This window comes from Trachypithecus francoisi, unplaced genomic scaffold, assembly GCF_009764315.1.
Source record: "Trachypithecus francoisi isolate TF-2019V2 unplaced genomic scaffold, Tfra_2.0 Lachesis_group16, whole genome shotgun sequence".
NCBI classification, from domain to species: Eukaryota; Metazoa; Chordata; class Mammalia; order Primates; family Cercopithecidae; genus Trachypithecus; species Trachypithecus francoisi.
In genome coordinates, this window is record NW_022681461.1 from 292,609 (window position 1) to 312,317 (window position 19,709).

The window sequence follows — 19,709 nt, forward strand, 5'->3', positions numbered from 1 at the left end:
AACAGCTAGACTGACTTTTGCTTCTTGGTTTCTGACTAAACTTTCTGTTCCAGCAGCTATTAACTTACATGGATATTTCTAAAAACAGCTGTAAGTATCTGGATAACCAACGGTGTCTGTCTATCCAGAGAGGACATGCAGTGGGCTGAGGAAGGCCTGCATCCACAGGAATGAGTGGGAAGCCACACGAAGCAAGCACAGATGAATGTGATGCAGCTGACGCACCCAAATCCTACTCACGATGGGGAAGGACGTTGGGAAGTCGGCAGGGAGAGTCAATTGCCCACAGCTTTCATGATCTCAGATTAGACGTACATTTTTTTGGTGAGCACAGAGGAAGGCTTATTTTTCCTATAAAAAGAGTAAGAATTCTGAACGGGCTCAGATGCACACAGACACATTAAAGATATGACACTAGAGAGCTAATATTTGCTAGGTGTATGAAGGATAACCTGGTCCTGCCCTTGAACACTGACAGATAACCAGAAGCAAAAGGAAACAGAGGCCACGAGCACTGAAAAAATGCAGCTAATGAGACAGCTGGTAGTGGCCCATGTATGTGTGGGTCTTAATAATAGGATCAAGCTGGGTTCTTGCTGGAAGTCTAGCTCTGCAGGCTTGAGTTGAAGGCACTCAGGGAGACCTGGTCATCAGAATCATGTAGGAGGCTGATTAAAACTGCATATCCCGGAGCCAGCCCAAACCTGCTACTGAGTCAGCATCTCCATAGGTACGACTGGAACCGGTCAACATACTCCTTAATTATCTCATATTCTGAAATATATTCTATCAAAAGAAGTTTCTTCTCTTTTTTTTTTTTTGGGACAGAGTCTCTGTCTGTCGCCCAGGCTGGAGTGCAGTGGCGCAATCTTGGCTCACTGCAATCTCCGCCTCTTGGGTTCAAGCGATTCTCCTGCCTCAGCCTCCCAAGTAGCTGGGACTACAGGCGCACAACACCACACTCAGCTAATTTTTGTATTTTTTGTTTGTTTATTTTGAGACGGAGTCTTGCTCTGTCTCCCAGGCTGGAGTGCAGTGGCGCGATCTCCACTTACTGCAAGCTCTGCCTCGCGGGTTCACACCATTCTCCTGCCTCAGCTTCCTGAGGAGCTGGGACTACAGGCGCCCGCCACCACGCCTGGCTAATGTTTTTGTATTTTTAGTAGAGACGGGGTTTCACTGTGTTAGTGAGGATGGTCTTGATCTCCTGACCTTGTGATCCACCCACCTAGGCCTCCCAAAGTGCTGGGATTATAGGCGTGAGCCACTGCGTCCAGCCAATTTTTGTATTTTTAGTAGAGATGGGGTTTTACCGTGTTGGCCAGGATGTCCTCGATCTCCTGACCCGTGATCCGCTTTCCTCGGCCTCCCAAAGTGCTGAGATTACAGGCATGAGCCACTGTGCCTGGCCAAGAAGTTTCTAAGTACAACCGAAACCCTTAGAATCCTTCATTTTTATAGCCTTCCTGAGTAACCCAAACTTTTTTGTTGTTGTTGTTTTAAGACAGAGTCTCACTGTGTTGTCCAGGCTGGAGTGCAGTGGTGTGATCTTGGCTCACTGCAACCTCCACCTCCAGGGATCAAGTGATTCTCCTGCCTCAGCCTCCCGAGTAGCTGGGATTACAGGCACCTGCCAACACGCCCAGCTAATTTTTGTATTTTTAGTAGCGACAGGGTTTCACCATATTGGCCAGGCTGGTCTCAAACTCCTGACCTTGTGATCTGCCCGCCTCAGTCTCCCAAAGTGCTGGGATTACAAGCGTGAGCCACTGCGCCCGGCCGAGTAACCCAAACATTTGGCTTTGTGGTTTAGTTTAAGCAGTTTGCTGAACGTTGCGCTGGGCAGTTTGCACATAAAGCCGAAAGGGCACAGACCCTGCCCATGATGAGCTCTCGTGGCTTCTGGAAGCGTCTGCAAACCAACCTTTGCCCAACAGGCCTCCACCCCAGAGTCTGAGACCTGCAAACAACTGTAGAGGTTGGTGTCTTGTGTTTGCCATGTTCCGCTGGGAGGCTAAATCTGTAAGAAAACAAAGATGCTTGGAGGGAGGAGTCTGCTCCTACGCCCCACTCAGTCACAAGTCAGCTGACCCATTGTGCAAAGGAGCCAGCGTGACTGTCCTCGAGCCGTAGTCCGGTGAGCTGTGTTTGGACACATGGGCAGTACCTGTCTTCCAGGCTTTTAAGTGCTGGCCCACAGAAAGAGTCACTGAAGTAAGCACTACTGCATCCCTCATAATGAGCGGACCTGTCATAGGATTTCACTGCAGTGCTGCTTTATTTTGTAGAGAAACGTTTTTAGAAAGAGGGGGCATGCAAACTCAAAGAACTAGGACAAAGCAGCTCTGGAGTATTAAGCCTTATATCAATAGAAAAATAATGATTCTGCTTTTTAAGAAAAACTGCCCCCATTTTCTCTTTTATTATGTTAAAGACATACTCTGGTAGACTCTTCATCAAAAGCAGATTATTTTATTTATTTATTTATTTATTTCTGAGGTGGAGTTTCACTGTCACTCAGGCTGGAGTGCAGTGGCGCTATCTCGGCTCACTGTAACCTCCTCTTCCTGGGTTCAAGCGATTCTCCTGCCTCAGCCTCCCAAGTAGCTGGGACTACAGGTCTGCACCTGTAATTTTTTTAAAATAATTTTTTGTATTTTTAGTAGAGACGGGCTTTCACCATGTTGGCCAGTCTGGTCTCGAACTCCTGACCTCAGGTGATCATCCTGCCTCAGCCTCCCAAAGTGCTGGGATTACGGGCAGGAGCCACTGCACCAGGCCAAAAGCAGATTATTTTATATTGACATTGTACTCTTCCCACCCCGGAGGACAAAGCCCTGCGAAGCAGCAGTTGAGTGAGTTGTGCACATGGCTGCACACACATGCATGCCCCTGGCTGGCTGACATCGCACAGCATCCTGGCACATGCTGACAGAAGATTGGTGCCCAGGGCGTTGTAGGCCGCTGCTCCCACCGTGGCCTCCACGGTGCTCCCAGTGGCTTGTCTCAGCTCTTGCAGCCGGAGCACCTGCTAGCCAGGAAAGCCATCAGGAGCATCTGGCTACTTTTAGCGTCAGAGCTTTTTTTCCTTCTCTTTTGTGCAAGCCATTATGTGGTACCAAATACGTATACATTTAATATCTGCATGGTATTTCTCCGGCGTGGCCTCTGCTGCTTCATGGTTAAATATTAGTTTTTTCTGGTATTGTGCAACTTTGGGTTTGCTGTAGAATCCCAGGCTACAGATGAGTCTTAGAGTGCAATGCACCTTCTCACCAGGGTAGCGGAGCCCCAGGAGAAGTGTAGTCATCTGCCCAAGCTTGCAGCACTAGCTAGTGGCAGAGCTATGGCTGGAGTACAGGATTCTGAGTCTTCAGCCCATCAGACTAAAGCATTTTATAATTTGGGTCCCATCTTTGCCTTAGTTTCTGTGAAGACCTATGAGTAGGTGATAAAGGAGTATGGCAGAGGGCCCTGAGAAGTGATGATTTTTCATTAATGACTCCTTTTTTCTTGAAGCTGTTTCTTCCTACTCTTTCACGGATGCAGGAATGTAGACCTCACTTTCCAGGGCTTTTCATAAATATGTGTCATGGGTATACATGCCCCTTTTCCACTAGTTATTTCTAAATGGTAGTCCTAGGTATCACGATGGAATATTTTGCATAGGAAATACTGGGCTCCAGTGCATCAAAAAGCTGGTATATTTTTTGGTGTGAGTGAATGTGATTGTATGTAGAGATTAGTTTAGGTCTTTGCATTTGGAAAGATACAGCCATTCCTCACTTGAGATGGAAACTAAATTAGATAATAAATACCAGGCCACCCAAACAAACAAACGAATGTGAAAAAGGAAATGGTTAAACAAAAAGTGTATCTTGATGTACGTTTTTCATATCCTCTTATTTGCTTTCACAAGCACACTTCCAACCAGAGTCCCTGTCTTTCGCCCTGGAGCTGACCCAGAGTCAGAGAGCACAAAGGTGGTGGCCAGCCAACCAGCGTATCACCGTCAGGGTAACTGTCAATGATTGTCGAACTGCACAGATCCCAATGTGTGTTTAAAAAGGCCAGTGTTCTTGTCACACACCTCTGGATGGCAGCTGTCTACTCTTCACTGGTGCTTGGTAAGGAGTCTGTTGAGGTCATTCAGCAGAAGACCCTGTTCTTCCAGGTCAGTCCTCCAGCTTGGGCCTTTACGACCCCAGTATTTTCTGCTTCTGATCCTGTCGAGTTATAGCCACCACCATCACACTGTAAGTGAGCTCCAAACAGTTTAGTGCATAACATGCAAGGCAGCGTTACTTTAAAGTTAATGAACAAGATTGGAGGCTGGGTAGAGGAGGAAAGTCAGTTGTGTTATATCCAGATCCATGTTCCTTTGCAGAGTTCTTTATTGTGAAGTTTTGTTCAGCAAAGCTAGTCCTATAGTGGATGGAGATGTCAGTGAATCCATTAAATACCAGCTTTGGAGTCAGCTGTACCACCTCGAAGCCGTGTAGCAGTGGGCGAGCCGCGTGCCCTCTCGGAGGCTCACTGCCTCTTTGGGGATAAGGGGAGCTGGCCGGGGTGCGTCCGGTGCCACGCGGAGGCCTGCGATGCAGGTGCACCTGGTCACGTCTGAGAAGAGAAAAGTTGCGATTTACTTTGTGTCTTTCCTTCTGTCCTTGGAACCTGCAGAATTGCCCTCAGACTTAAAAGTTGTCCTTAGTTTGGACTGGTGTTGGGAGAGTTGTTTAAAAATGCTTTGTCCTGTTTGGTGTTTTACAGACTTACACTATCAGGGAACCCTGTTTGTTCATTTCTTTTCTTTTCCAGTGGAAAATTGCTGTTTGAGAGATGATTCAGAGAATTGAGTAATAATCAATCTACAAAAGCATTTATGCTGGCTGACCGCTGAAGAATAGGCATTTGCTTCTAGTTGAAATCAATTATTCATAGAGATTAACCTGTTTGACCAGGAGATGAAAAAAATTTTGCTAGCCTTTTTAGTCTTAAAATTCCTGTGGGTCAGTAATAACTGCAGGTCAGTTTTACCTTAGACAGGGACAACTATTATTTCTAAGATACATTTTGAGGCATAGAGATAAAATATTTATTTATGCCTGTTGCCTAAATAACCTTGGGGGAAAAGTCCAGTGGGTTGAGTTTGCCTTTTGGAGGAGGGGAAGCCGTTGGTGCCCAATGCTCTCGAAAGAGCACTTCATGTTTTATGCTGCTTTTTATCTCAATCATTCGAGTATTTGCTGCTTTTAAAAAAACAAACAGAACCAGTAATGACATTGTATGAGAAATTGCTACAGTGATTGCTGCATATTTTATAGCAAAACGTTGCAGTATTTCTTATATTGAGAAAGTAGAACCTATTTGGGGTTGAAATGATCAAACCCAGATGCTTTCCTAAAATTGTATTTTTGGTGCATTTATATGTCTGTTACAAAGTATGCTACATGCTAAAAATATTTTCCTTTGTAGGCCGAGGGGAGTTTCAAACCGCACTGAGGGACATGTAGATCAGATGGTTTTCCGTAAGGGTGTTACCAGCATCCTGGTTGTTATTAGCCTCGACTTCGCAATATGACATTACTTATGCCAGAAGGCTTCACAATTCAGTTCTTCTTTAATTTCAGCAACTTTATTGGCACGAAAATGCACGGAAGGGAGGCCAAAGTCAATACATCAGAATTTGGGACTCAGACTCCAGGGCAACAGGCGATAATGGGATTCGGCTGGAGATAACCCCTCCACCCCGGGGTCTGTTTCCCTGGGACGGAGAAGCTGCCTCCCACATCAGACAGCCTCTCTTGCCTTTTGTCCAAGCACTTCCTCTTGTTTTTCTCTGGTGTCTCCCTCCTTCTCCCCAGCCACGCATGCGGCCATTTTTCACATTCCACGTAGCCAGGTAGAGACATACTTCTCCTTAAGATGCTTCTGGATTCTGTTTATTGCAAAGGCAGTTGCTCTACAATCCTCTCTGGTTATTCCTCCTCAAATTGTATTTCCTAGTCACTGTCATTGGTTTTATAATTGAGAGACATCTGCCTGGGTTTTGCATAAATGCCTCCAGTCAATTAAGCTGCAAATGCGTAAATCTAAGAATATGTAGATTGTCTAACTCTCTATAGAACTGTAGTTTTTAACCTAATCCTTCCCTTCACTCCTTCCCCTCACCTCCCTGCCCCCAGTCGACTAGAGTACCCTATTTAGAACATCCAGAATGAGCAGAAAAGGCTGTATACTAAGTGCATTCCACATAATAGCTATTTACTTATCCCAGTCACAACTCCGTGGAGACACTGTTATGATAACCATTTTATAGATGAAGAAACTGAAAACCAAATCTGTCTGACTTAAAAGCCTTCATCCTTAATTATTATACTGGTTTTAAATGCATGTAGCTCCGGTTAGGATTACAGCTATTTTTGCATCTAGCACCTGACCATGGTGGTATCTTCAGAGAGCAATGTAGAAATATAAAATTTCAGGCTGGGTACGGTGGCTCATGCCTGTAATCCCAGCACTTGGGGAGGCCGAGGCGGGCGGATCACCTGAGATCAGGAGTTCGAGACCAGCCTGACCAACATAGTGAAACCTTGTCTCTACTAAAAATACAAAATTTTTATTTTTATTTTATTTTATTTTATTATTTTATTTTTGTATTTTTGGGCATGGTGGTGTGCACCTGTAATCCCAGCTACTCGGGAGGCTGAGACAGGAAAATTGTTTGAACCCAGGAGGTGAAGGTTGCAGTGACCTGAGATCAGTCCACTGCATTGTAGCCCGGGCAACAGAGTGAAACTCCATTTCAACAAAAGAAAAAAAGAACTATCAAATTTCACTTTGTGATATTGTTGTAATAACACTCAGCTTACTATTTTGAATGCGACAGGACCAGAAATGAAGTTATCTCCTTTATAATAAGACATACGAGAAACAGAACTTCTTTTTCACGTCCATTGGTTGTCACTGGAAGGGACACACACTTGTTTGTGGAGCTCAGATGTGCTGTGTCTTTGCGGGCTCTGGACAAGGGCGTTGAGCCTGCGCGCTTGTCAGGCCAGGCTTTTTATTATGACGTCACAACTCAGTTATTTTGATACCTTCGAAAATTTGTTTAGGTTCAGAATACTTGATAGGCTTTTGTTTCTGAGGGGAAAGGGAAAGGGATTCGCATTTACTGGTCTATTTTGTGCCTTTTGCTGTATGCACCATTTCATTTTGTCTTCACCGCAGCATTGTTTCTGTTTCATAGCTCAGAGGTTGACATGCACGTCCAAGGCCACAGAGCTTCTTGGTGGCAATGACAGAGTCTAAGTTCCCAACTGTGGACTTCCCATGACACCCTGGCTTCGTACGGAAACAGTTCAGTCACATTTACAGAGTGACCTGTAAAAACAGCAACCGTATATTTGGTTGTCCTTTATCATGATTTCCAGTATCCTTGAACTGCAGAGATCAAGGCAGTGATGGTAAGAAATGCTCTCATAGAAGGCAGAACAGACCATAATATTTACATAATAAATTGAAATCCATAATTATAAAAGCATTCAGAAACTCCTAGAAGATAGATTTAATAAGATTCTAACGTACCTAATATTAATATGAATATAAATTAACTGGGTAGGTTCTTCATTCTGCATATTAGGAGATGTCTAATAAAACGCTAATGTTCTTTGTGGTTCTTTTCCAACTAGCATACTGGTGAGCACAAAAGCTGTGTTATGTACAGAACGGCTGGGTTTATCCCTAGTAGAAAGAAGTTATGTTTGGTATCTAAAGAACAATGAGCGTTTGCTGCTTGGCTGATCAGTGCTGGATCAAGTTCACATTCCCCGGCTCCCACTCTCCACCTCCACACGCAGTGGGTGGAAGCAGAACACAGGGAGGGGAGGACAGGTCCTTATTCACGGAGAGACGTGAGCCTGGGCTTTCCTTATATGGACACAGCTGGGCCTGTGTAGCATTAAACACTGATTTCATCCACCGCTGGAGAAAACATCCTACAAAAAGTGAAGAGATTAGCAGCCAATTAATTCTGGCCCTTCCCATTGTTTTCCTGGAACACCTCCTTGTATGGCACTGACTGGTGAACAAACATTCTGGAAAATAGCTTTCTCTCATATATTATTTATATTTGGGACAGCCACTCCACCCCCCACATGTGGTGGATTTTACTTGCGTGTGTGTGTGTGTGTGTGTGTGATTTTACTTCTTCATCGAGGGATGGATGACTCAGGCCCATTCCTCTTGTTGCAAATTGTGACTTCACTGGGTTTCTTTTGGAGGCCATATAACAAGCCACCCAGTGTGAGTGCCACGCTTTTTAAAAATGGACATGCCAGGGCCACAGACTCCCATCATGTCCCCTCCTTCAAAGGCACTGTGGAGCATCCACACGTCCATGTGCCCACACTTCAGATACCACACCTGCTCTATCTTAGGAAATAACGGGAAAGTGCCTAGACATGGTTGTTTGCTTTTCAAGCTAGTGAAATAGCAACATCTGATATTTTTGTGTTTTTCAATAGTAACGAATCCCTTCTGTAAGGCATGTTGCCAGAATAATGTTCCTATAGCAGCAGTGTGTGTGTGTGTTTTCTGAACACTAGAGCCCTGTGGTTAGTGCACAGTGCCCAGGACTCGAGGAAGTCAGCACGGCTTGCTTCCTGAATGGAACAATACCTTCTGCACACGGCGAAGGGTCTTTTCCATTGGTGCAGCCTGTCCCTCATTCTAGCCAGCAATCTTCCCAATGCAAATGTTCACTTCAAGGGAATGGATGACAGCCATCAGCATCATTAGAACATCATCTGCAGATGACGAGTTGGAAATACCACCTTCATGTCTACAGTATTGCAGGTCAGCACTAAGACTGGGTTCCTAAAGATAAGGATGTATGTACTTTTTGCTAAGGACCCAGATTGTATTAGCTTTAGAAAAAAAAATCAGATAGCTGCCCATTGTTGCCTCCCTTCCGGGTAGAATGTTGAAATCTTCCATTTCTTTTTAGTTCTTTTTGTGTGTATGCTTCACTTATCTTGCCCAAAATTTTATCCCTTGGTGTGAGCTGCAGGAAGTGACTCCTGGCTTGGCCCACGAGCCCATCCTGCCAACACTGTGTCTGCCATCTGCCAAACTGGACTTACTGTAGTAGAGCATACTGAGTGGCCATCACCTGTGGCATTGACTTTGAAATTTAGATGTCTCCCAAGCATCTGGAATTTTTTCATAGTAACCTATTTGAGATGGGGCATCATTAAAATTATCTAAGGCAGTGGTTCTCAGTGCTGCCTGCACATTGGAAGCCTGAGGGATGGAGGGGCTTTAGAAATGACTGACGCCTGGGTCCTACTCTCAGAGATGGGAACCTAAGTGGTCACCGGGGCATTGGGATTTGTAAAACACTTGCTGGTGACTCGAATAAGCACTCGAGGGTAGAAACCACTAATCTGAAACCGCCCTTACATAATTTTGTATTTCACCATGACCATTTTTTTTTTTTTGAGACAGAGTCTTGCTCTATCACCCAGGCTGGAGTGCAGTGGCACAACAGTAGCTCACTGGAGCCTCAAACTCCAGGGCTCAAGCGATACTTCTCCCTCAGCCTCCTGAGTACCTGGGCCTAGAGGCATATGCCACCGTGCCCAGCTAATTTTTTATTTTCATTTTTTGTAGAGACGGGATCTCACTACGTTTCCCAGGATGGTCTTGAACTCCTGGCCTCAAGTGATCCTCCCACCTCAGCCTCCCAAAGTGCTAGCATTATAGGCATGAGCCACCACACACAGCTGAAAACTCTTTAAGGTTATAATGTCCATGAAAATCAAGCCCTGTAAATAATTGAAGGCATTGAAGGAAATAGAATAATGTCTGCTTTTTAGAATGTATTTTTCAGTAGACTTTTATAGTATGGAATTATATTTTGCAGCCTATGTTTTCATCTGGGGTTGATCTAATCCATATAATGAATAAATATGTTAAAGTGAGACAGTCACACTAGATGTTCCGTAAGCACTCACGCTGGAGTAGAAAGAGTACTCCACTTCCAACCAGGAGACCCAGGGGCCAAGCGATATGAGATCCCCTGAGACTCAGTTTTTCCACCTTTCAGATGGGACTGTGTGAGGAACGAGCAGAACAGTCTGTGTATGGAAGCACGTTGTAAAGCCTTCAGTTCTGTAGGCAATTGCCACTCTTACTCTCTCAAGCAGTCTCAGGTCCTGTGGTCTCCGGTAGGGACGCGTCAGTACTTTTTTTGTCTTAAAGTCACTTCCCTCCAGCTTCTAGTGATGTTGTATTGCTTCTTAATTCTAGTCATTTAGAAGTTGATAAATAGCAACTGCTTCCTGTTCTAAGCAAATTACATGTCATTTGATCAGAACTTTATGAGGAAGGAGGCTTAGAGGGGGCACAGCTACTAGGCAAGCCGGCTGTGTGCTCCTTATACCTTGCTGTATTACTACCTTGTCACAGGAGTTTCCTGAGGACAGGGACTTACTCATCTTTGTCTTACTCATCTTTGCATTCACGAAATCTAGTGCTCTGTTTCACAGTAGGCATTTAATATGTTTTTTATGTGAATAACCTGTCTATATGTTCAACTTATATTATTCTCTCCAAATCTAAGCCCCTTTCTTCTGGTTTTGATACCAAGAGATAAAATATTTTGTTGGTTAGCCTTTTTATAATAGTCCTGTATAGTAATGTTTATTTGATGATGTCTGTATAGTATCATGTCTGCATAGTACTATGTTTATTTTTTGACAGTTCTTTCCCTAGAATTTTATAAGTAGAGTTATAAGAACAGCCATACATCCTTAACTTCTGTATTTTACTTCTAAACGTTGTTAATGAAGATAAATATTAGAACTGTAAGATTTTCCCAGATCCTCCTTTCTCCCATCCAAAGAGAAAAAGGAAATTAAAAAACAACAACAACAAAAAACCAGAATACGTTATTAATTCATACTCTTCCCTGTCCAAAATGGAGTGAAGGCATCTTCCAAAACAGATAAATATAACATGATAGAAATAAAACAAGAAAAATGAAGCAACAAGAAAATAATGGTAGCAAAAAAGGATGGGGCCAGGAATTAAATTAGCATATAATATGCACACCCTGACGTTCCTATGCCTGGTTAAACAGGGTCACAGAGCTCTAAGCTTTCTAGAAGAGGGAAGAGGGATAAATTGCAGATGCAAGAGGTGAAAACAAACAAGCTGCCTAAGTCCGACTATCCCTGATGCCGACACCAGGAAGACAACTGTCCTGTGGCTCCTCACAGAAAATTACTGTCTAATGGAATAAACAACCCTCTAAATCCATCCTTCCGGTAAACATCGTGATGGATTTTATGGGGCTGTTTCTTATAATGCACCTCAATAAAGGTTGATGGCTTCTTACCAGAACTTAATGCGATAACAGGACTTTCACAGAGTGCCCATAAGACCAAGTCCAGGGCCAGCTTTAAAGTGGTCTGGCTTATTCCAAGAAGGGATTTTAGAGTATCCAGACTACAAGTTTAGGTACAGAAGAATCTGTGAACCTCCTGACAGTTGGGGTGTGTGTGCTGTAGGTGTATTTTTTTTGTAAGGAGCTGACAGCACCATTAGCCTGCATCAGATTCTCAGAGGGGGTCCAGAAATGGAAGAACTAAGCATTGTACCTGTTCCCTCAGTTGATCTCTAGAAAGGTTTTTAGCAGTAGTGAGCTCAGGTTATGGCTCCTGAGAGAAAGATGGCCTGTTAGCCGGTTCGCCGCGGAGCCACGGCCTCAGCAATCCACTGCGCCCAGCGTGAAACCGACTTCCTTTTTTGAAAATTAGGCTTTATAAGGACTTCCACTAAGAGGTCCGTTTGGCAGGACCAAAATCCTCCTAAAAAAAGAAACAACAACAAAAAAACTAGTTTATCTAATACAGAGACAGAATGGGCAAATACAAATAATACAAATAACAGGTAAAACCAAACCAGCTGATCAAGTCAAACTATTCCTGATGCGGACACCAGGGAGAAGACTGTCCTGTGGCTCTTCATAGAAAATTACTATCTAACGGAATAAACAACCCTCTAAACATCCTTTATGTAACATCTTTTATATTTTTGGATTAATTTATAATTTTCTAAAATAATCCAAAAATATAACATAAAGGATGCTATATTTAAAAATAATAGACGGCCAGGCACGGTGGCTCACATCTATAAACCAGCACTTTGGGAGGCCGAGGCAGGTGAATCACCTGAGATCAGAAGTTCGAGACCAGCCTGGCCAACATGGTGAAACCCTGTCTCTACTAAAAGTACAAAAATTAGCTGGGCATGGTGGTGCGTGACTGTAATCCCAGCTACTTGGGAGCCTGAGGCAGAAGAATCGCTTGAGCCTGGGAGGTGGGGGTTGCAGTGAGCTGAGATTGCACCACTGCACTCCAGCCTGGGTGATAAGAGCAAGACACAGTCTCAAAATAAATAAATAAACCAAATTTAAAGATATAAATATTTGGGCCGGGCGCGGTGGCTCAAGCCTGTAATCCCAGCACTTTGGGAGGCCGAGACGGGCGGATCACGAGGTCAGGAGATCGAGACCATCCTGGCTAACACAGCGAAACCCTGTCTCTACTAAAAAATACAAAAAACTAGCCGGGCGTGGTGGCGGGCGCCTGTAGTCCCAGTTACTCGGGAGGCTGAGGCAGGAGAATGGCGTGAACCCAGGAGGCGGAGCTTGCAGTGAGCTGAGATCCGGCCACTGCACTCCAGCCTGGGCGACAGAGCGAGACTCTGTCTCAAAAAAAAAAAAAATAAAATAAATATTTGATAACTTTACCCCAATCCTACTTTATTTTTGAAACTTAATCCAGCCTGGATTTTATTTCTAGATGTGTGTAGATTCTTACTTTTAAATTTACCCTGAACGTATGTTGGCAATAGAACACTTCTGAAACCAGTGGAAGCTTCTGGAACTCTCGACCTTGTTTGGTATTCAAAGATATTTGGTTTCTTTTAGTGGATAGCTTTCCCTCCGCTGTGCCCAAAGGAATGTAATTTGCCATTTGCGGCTCTTTGGGACCATAGCAGAGCCCCTTGCTTGCCCTTTGGCCTTCCTGGTGCCTAGGAAGGCTGGCTCCTCCTTCCTCTGCCCCGTGCCTCCTCCATGAAGTAGAAGCAGGAAGAGAAAACACACCCATAACGTGAAGTTGGTATCACTATATTTTTCCAGTGATAGGAGGAATTTCGTCTTTGTCTAAGAAAAGGAAGGAAACTGAAGAAAACGGAAAAAGGCCTTCCCTCCAAAAGTAATCTGCAGTCAATCACAAGGTTAAATAATTTTAAAGCAATGGTATTTTCCTCAGCCTCGGACATTGTCTTCAGCTATGAGGAACTGCTTTGACCAAAAAAGTTTCGTAGAACAACTTCCTTTCAAAACATGCGTATCTACTGGATGAGGCATTTTTAAAGATACAATTCAGATAGAAAACATCTGTTTTTAAGAGACAGCTTTAAAGTGCTTTTACTGCATTCTCAAAGGCAGTAATTAGAATGCCCATCCCCCACCACAGAATTCCAGTTTTTAAAAAAGCGGTCTTCCAGTTTCTCTACACCGTCTTCATTGGCATCAGCCCGTGAAGAAGGGGAGATTCAGGTAGACAACAGGAGAAATGTGTTCAGGTTGGATTGAACACAATAAGAATTTTTTCAGTGTCATGCAATATGTAGATCTTTCATTCTAGATTAAATTCAGCTTCTAGCACCATTCTGAATATAATTTTAGTGATTCATATGTGAGGGATTAGGAGCCTTTCTCATTTCAATTTTATTAAATTTATTTTTATTGTTATTTACTTATTAATATTTTTTTGAGGCAGGATCTCACTCTGTTGCCCAGGCTGGAGTGCAATGGTGCGATCATGGCTCACTGTAGCCTCTGCCTTCTGGGCTCAAGTGATCCCCCCACCTCACCCTCCTGGGTAGCTGGTACTGCAGGCTAACACCACCATGCCTGGCTAATTTTTTTTTTTTTTTTTTTTGGTAGAGACAGGGGTCTTGCTGTGTTGCCCAGGCTGGTGTTCAACTCTTAGGCCCAAGAGCTCCTCCCACCCTGGCCTCCCAAAGTGCTGGGATTACAGGTGTGAGCCACCATGCACAGCCTGTTTATAAAATTACCCTGGCAATGTAACTAATATCCCATGGTCTCCCTCTTGTAAAAATGTAAAATTCTAGGCTCTTTACAAATTAAGCATTTTAGTGGTGAAACAAACAGGAGTTAATTAGAAAGATCTTCATTTTAAGACTTCTCCTCCTTGAAATTTTAGGTGTCCTTCATTTGTTCCTTTATCCTTCCATTCACTATGTAACATATTTATTGGATTTCTAGTATGTGCCAGGCAGTGTTTCTGGTGGACTGAACAAAAATCAGGAACAAAAGAAACAGGATCTCTTTCTTCTTGGAGCATAAAGTCCAGCTGGGGAGAGGGACGTTCAGTACATTTTTAAAAGAGCTCTAATAACTGCACATGACAGAGTGAGCCCTAATGTAAATTTGACTTTAGTGAATAATAATGTATCAATATTGGTTCCTCGTTATAATAAATATTCTAATGCAATATGTTAATAATGGGGAAGCTGGTGAGTGGGTACAAATACGGGAACTGCTTTCTGCTCAGTTTTTCTATAAACTTAAAACTGCTCTAAAAATCACTCTAAAGGAAATAAACAGGATGCTATTAGAAAGAACAGTGGAGTGACATAATTTGGATTGGGGAGTAAGGCAAGACCTTTCTGCAAAAGCGCTGCTGAAACCCAGAACTACAGGATAAGTGGGCTAGCCAGGCAAAGAGATGGAAAAGCGTTCTCAGTGAAGCAAAGTGGTATCATTTGAATTACCTTGGGACATACCATTCTGGCTTCTCTGTGGAGGATGGATTCTGGGATGGCAATTGGGAGAAGAGTTGGGGGACAAAGGACAAACAAGGAGACAAGAGTCAATTAGGATGGGTCACAGCTTTTGCTTCCTACTTAGCAAAATCCTAGAAGAGCAGAGTGACAGTAGGCTGTTTCCTTTGTTCAGCTCATGCCAGCAACCGTTAGGTTATCCATGATCTGGGTGCTAGGAAGAAAGGAAACTGTGTCAGTAGCAGCAAGACAGGGTTTCCAGGTCTTGGTTTCTAAGATCTTTCCAGTGGTTCAATGGGATTTATAGAATTAAGAACGCGTGTGTGCGTATGTGACTGCAACCAGTTAAAAATTGCAAGGGGAAAAAACTTTTCAAGTAACTAGTACCTAGCTGTTAACAACAGCTTTCATGTAATAGTTGTGTTTATTCCTATTACTGGACTTTTGAAAATCTTTAGCAAATGAGCACACATTTCGTAGCACTTAGCTATTATAATAATGACACACAATGGTTAACACGTCTGTTTATATTACTGTCTAGATTTCAACTTTTTTGTATTCCTGGAAACACAAAGTAAGAATCCCTCATTTGAGCAGACTTGTTGTTTTAGGAAATAGACATGCATCATCCGTGTAATTTTAAGTAGTCCAGTTATGAATATGGAATGAAGGGATAAAATCCTGATGTCTCCATTAAGCTCCTCTGTGTAAAATACTCCATGGCAAAGTTGCTGCTATTTAAAGTAGTGAGTTTGATCTTGGCTTTGATCTAAACCTTTTGATCTTGAAAGAAGGATGGAGTAGCAATAAAGAGAGGGCAAGACAGATTTCCTTTAAAGAAATGTGATAAAGTTAAAGGGATGGTCAAGATCCAGCAAGCAGCAGGACAACCCCACTCTTCGCCCCGGCCCGCCCTCAGAGGCAGGCGGGTTCCAGCCACTGCTGATGAGGATGAGAAGGCCTTTGGCGGGTGGAGGAAAATCTTGGGGTATTGCACATTTTTATAAACTAAGTGTAAACTTTCTCCCAAATTATGAAAACAGATTGACCCCTCCTTTTTAAATCCTACCCAGTGGTTCTGGGGGTCCACACTGGCGGGAGCGGGGCTGGGTTTCTCTGCGCCCCGGCCTCGCCCCCGGGAGGTCACCTGCCGCTGCCCGGAGCCCAGAGGGGCCGCTGGGAAACGTCTGCTCGACGGCGTAGAGCCCGTTCCCGGAGAAAACTCCACTAGGACACTAGGAAAGTTGCTTTCCCTCCGCGAAAGCCACCGGGACCAGGTTTCTGACCCCAGGAGCGCGCTAGGCTGGCCGCGGGCGGGGTTCCTTCCCCGCCACCGCTCCCTCCAGCCTGCGGCGGGCGGCCGGGGCCCCTCTCGCTGCCGGGAAGCCGCTCGCGGGGCGCGGGGACGCGGGGCGGCCGGAGCCCGGGAGCGGGAGCGGGAGCGGGAGCGGGAACAGGAGCGGGAACACGCCGTTGGCGGCGAGAACAATACAGCGCCGGCGCGGCACGGGCGACCTGCGGGAGGCGGCGCGGCCGCTATACCTTTAAGGCAGGCCCCGCCCCCGCTCGGCGCCCGCCCGCCCGCGCCGCCGCCCAGGCCCCGCGCTCGCCGCCCGCGCCGCGCCTGAGGTGATGCGGACCCCGGCCGGGCGCAGGGCGCGGGCTCCGGCGCCCCCGCGGCGTCCTCCCCGGCCGCGGGCGAGGTACGGGGCGGGCACGCCGAGTTAGCGGGCGCGGGGCAGGGAGGCCGGGGCTGCGCCCGCGGTAAACTTGCCTGTGTCCTCTTCCCCGCAGCCGCTGCAGCGGGAGCGCCACGCCGGGGCGGAGTGCGGGCTCGCGCGGCAAGTGCGCGCCGAGGTGAGTGCGGGCGGCGCGGCCCCTGCGCCCCGGAGGCGCCGACGCGAGACCGCGGCTGGCGAGAGGCCCTGGCTCGGGGCTGCGGCTCGGGCGCGGGGACTACCCGCCGGGCTCGGGGCTGCGGCGCGGGGAGCGGCCGGGCACGAAGGTCGGGAGCCCCGCGGGCGGGCGCGGGGAAGACCAGGTGGCGGGGCCGGGGGTCTCTGCGTTCTCGCGCTGCGGGGCGGCCGTCAGGACCCCGTCGCCTTGTTTGAAATGCTGTGGTTTTTGAACCTCAGGTCACGAAGTGGATTCGAGTGAACCGGAGACCCCGAAAACGGAAGCGCAGGGAGAGGGAAGAGGTGTTTGAAAAGGTAGGGGCTCCCGAGACGGTGCTCGGTGCGGGTCTCGGTAAATCCGCTTCTGCCCCGCGAGGACCTGGTCATGACAATAGAGCAGCGTTGAATTTAAAAAGTTTTTGTTATAATAAACCATAGATTTAATCTACGGGGAAATTCTGTGGAAATACTGGTCGATAAGCCTAATCATCTGCATATTCTCATAAAGAGAGAATAACCCGTGAGATTTGTTTCTTGCGCATTAAATACAGCAGTAGGATTTAGGTGGGTTCCATTATTATTTTAGATCAGCGGTGTTTATTATCTCAGTGTTAAGGTACCTCTGAAAAATGAAAAGTGTTCCGAAGAAATCGCCCAGTGTTAGGTTTCCGTGCGGTACGTTCTCTCACCTAGACTTTAAATGGGAGTCACCTAAGAAATGGAGAGAGAAGAAGAAAGAAGTGGATTACTTTTAAAACACTAGGAGGAATTTTATTTGCTGTAAAGCAAATGAGAAATTTGTTTACCTAAGTTTTGAATTTCAGTATGTTACTTTGCAGAAGTTTGGACTGCCTGTTGTCTGATTTTGTACTAAAACTTGATTTGTCATTGTAATAAATGTCATGAAATAAGGTAAGTAACCCGTTGTTTTCCAAGTGACTTGCGGAAAACTTGTAAAAGTGAATAATTTTTTGACAAATGTTACAGCAGATAGGATTTTTGTTGCTTTTGCTTAATTACATCTCACTGTTTTTTGATTCTTGATACCACCAAGGGATTAAAATAGCGGTGTGTTGTTTTTCTGCTGCTAGAATGTATGATGAATCACTCTTGATTCTGAAGCCAAATTCTTGCTGATAGCATTGCTGCCAATTTCTGTGCTGTGTTGCCTTAGTATGGGCATTGCTGCGTCCGAGAATGTGCACAAAGCACATCAGAATAAAGGTGATCCCAGAGCTGCAGAGTGCACTTCAGGATACCAGAGGGCAGCTTCTGAGAGAGCTGGAAAAGGAACCAGCCTGTGAATATGGTTGTTTGTAGCTAGACTTTTCAGCGTGCGTGAAAAGGGGGATCCCAGCCCCCTTTTTTTTTTACCCCCCCCCAGAGGGTCATATGTGTCACTTCAGTTGAGGGGTAGTAGAAAAAGTTGTCATTTGGAACAGACTTGAGTTTTCTGGCCATACCTCAGCACATGGTATGGTAAGTCGTGTTTAATGGTTTAGGTGTGTTTTAAATGTTTGTGAGGTGATGAATGAGATCATAAAATACCCAAAGAAGGAGAAGAATTACGACCTGCTTGGTATTTTTAAAAAAAATATGTCGTAGCTGTTAATTTTTTTTTTTTTTTGGAGATGGAGTCTTGCTCTGTCATCCAGGCTGGAGTGCAGTGGCGCCATCTCGGCTCATTGCAGCCTCAGCCTCCCAGGTTCAAGCTATTCTCCTGCCTCAGCCTCCCAAGTAGCTGGGACTACAGGCACGTGGCACTACGCTTGGCTAATTTTTGTATTTTTAGTAGAGATGGGGTTTCACCATGTTAGCCGGGATGGTCTCCATCTCCTGATCTCGTGATCTGCCTGCCTCGGTGTCCCAAAGTGCTGGGATTACAGGCGTGAGCCACCGTGGCCTGCAAGCTGTTAATTTTTAAGCCAAAAATAAGATTACCAAAATGCGCAACGTCCTGTAGAAAGGAAGGGGAAGCCATTATCTTTGTGGATTACTAGATGTTGTGACTACCAAAATCTAACCTAGAAGTAACCGTATCTGTGACACCCATGACCGGGTCTCCTGAGAATGGGGGTGGGGCGAAGGAGGGGGACTGATTGATTGCTTCACCTTGCAGGAGAATGAAGTTCTTTGCCCAACCATTTCCCCTTGATACAAGCTCTTGTGTTAAAACTTAGGGGGAAGATTTGCCTCTGACTTTTTTTCTTGGAAAATGTGGGCAGCAATTTTAAGAGAACGTGAAAATGGAGTAGGTTGGAACCAACATTCAGAACTTCCTTTCATGGATTGAAACTTAAAGCTGAGGAGGTTTGAGGGTGGAGGTGAGGAAGGGCTAGAAGATAGCAAATTTCAGAGTCGTGTCGGAGAATATGAACTGTCAGTTTCCAGTGTTTCTTTTGGCTCTGCACAGCACTTCCAAGCCCCTTTGCCCACTGTTTTGCTTCTGCTACACCTAGAAGAAGATTCAGAGCTCGTAGAGGTAAAGCATGCGGTATTTCCAAGGGCCTTCCCCTATTCTGACGTAGAAATTGAACTTTGTGACCATGAGTATTCTTTCCAAGGTCCGTGTGTGAACCTTTTGCTAGGGTTTGAACCTGTTATTAGTAGGAGCCTATGTAGTTCACTTGCTGTTGCGTCTAGTAAGTTATTTTTAAAAATGTCTGCCATGTCACAAATAGAAGCAAATTATTCAGTTTCTCTTTTTTCCTGCATTCATTATATCTTTCTTCTATGTTAAAATAAAACTATGGTATTTTCTGATTTTAGTCAGTTTGTATTAGTGTAAAATAGAATGAATCTCAGTCATTTCTGGTAGGTGCCCATTTGAAATGTAGCCGTTGCTTTTATTTGTCTACTTTGTTTTTCTTGCCTCCCTTCCTCCCCTCCACACTGCCCTGGCCTCCAGCCCCCAGGGGTCTGTCTACA

The 19,709-nt window shown here is 45.2% G+C and overlaps 1 protein-coding gene across 28 annotated transcripts in view; it reads left to right on the plus strand.

Annotated features, from left to right (window-relative positions):
* The window catches only part of AOPEP (aminopeptidase O (putative)), a 378,597-nt gene that overhangs the window by 270,947 nt on the left and 87,941 nt on the right, over window positions 1–19,709 (plus strand). For 27 of the 28 annotated variants that reach the window (XR_004443283.1, XR_004443284.1, XR_004443285.1 and 24 more), the window contains 2 exons: window positions 16,681–16,743; window positions 17,022–17,096. Coding sequence is in view for 20 of the 28 variants with exons in the window: in XM_033236603.1 (XP_033092494.1) it covers window positions 16,681–16,743; window positions 17,022–17,096 (138 nt within the window). In the remaining 8 variants the exon portion in view is untranslated. Of the gene's footprint in view, window positions 1–16,680; window positions 16,746–17,021; window positions 17,097–19,709 lie in introns of those variants that run through there. The other variant, XR_004443290.1, reaches the window with a different exon arrangement.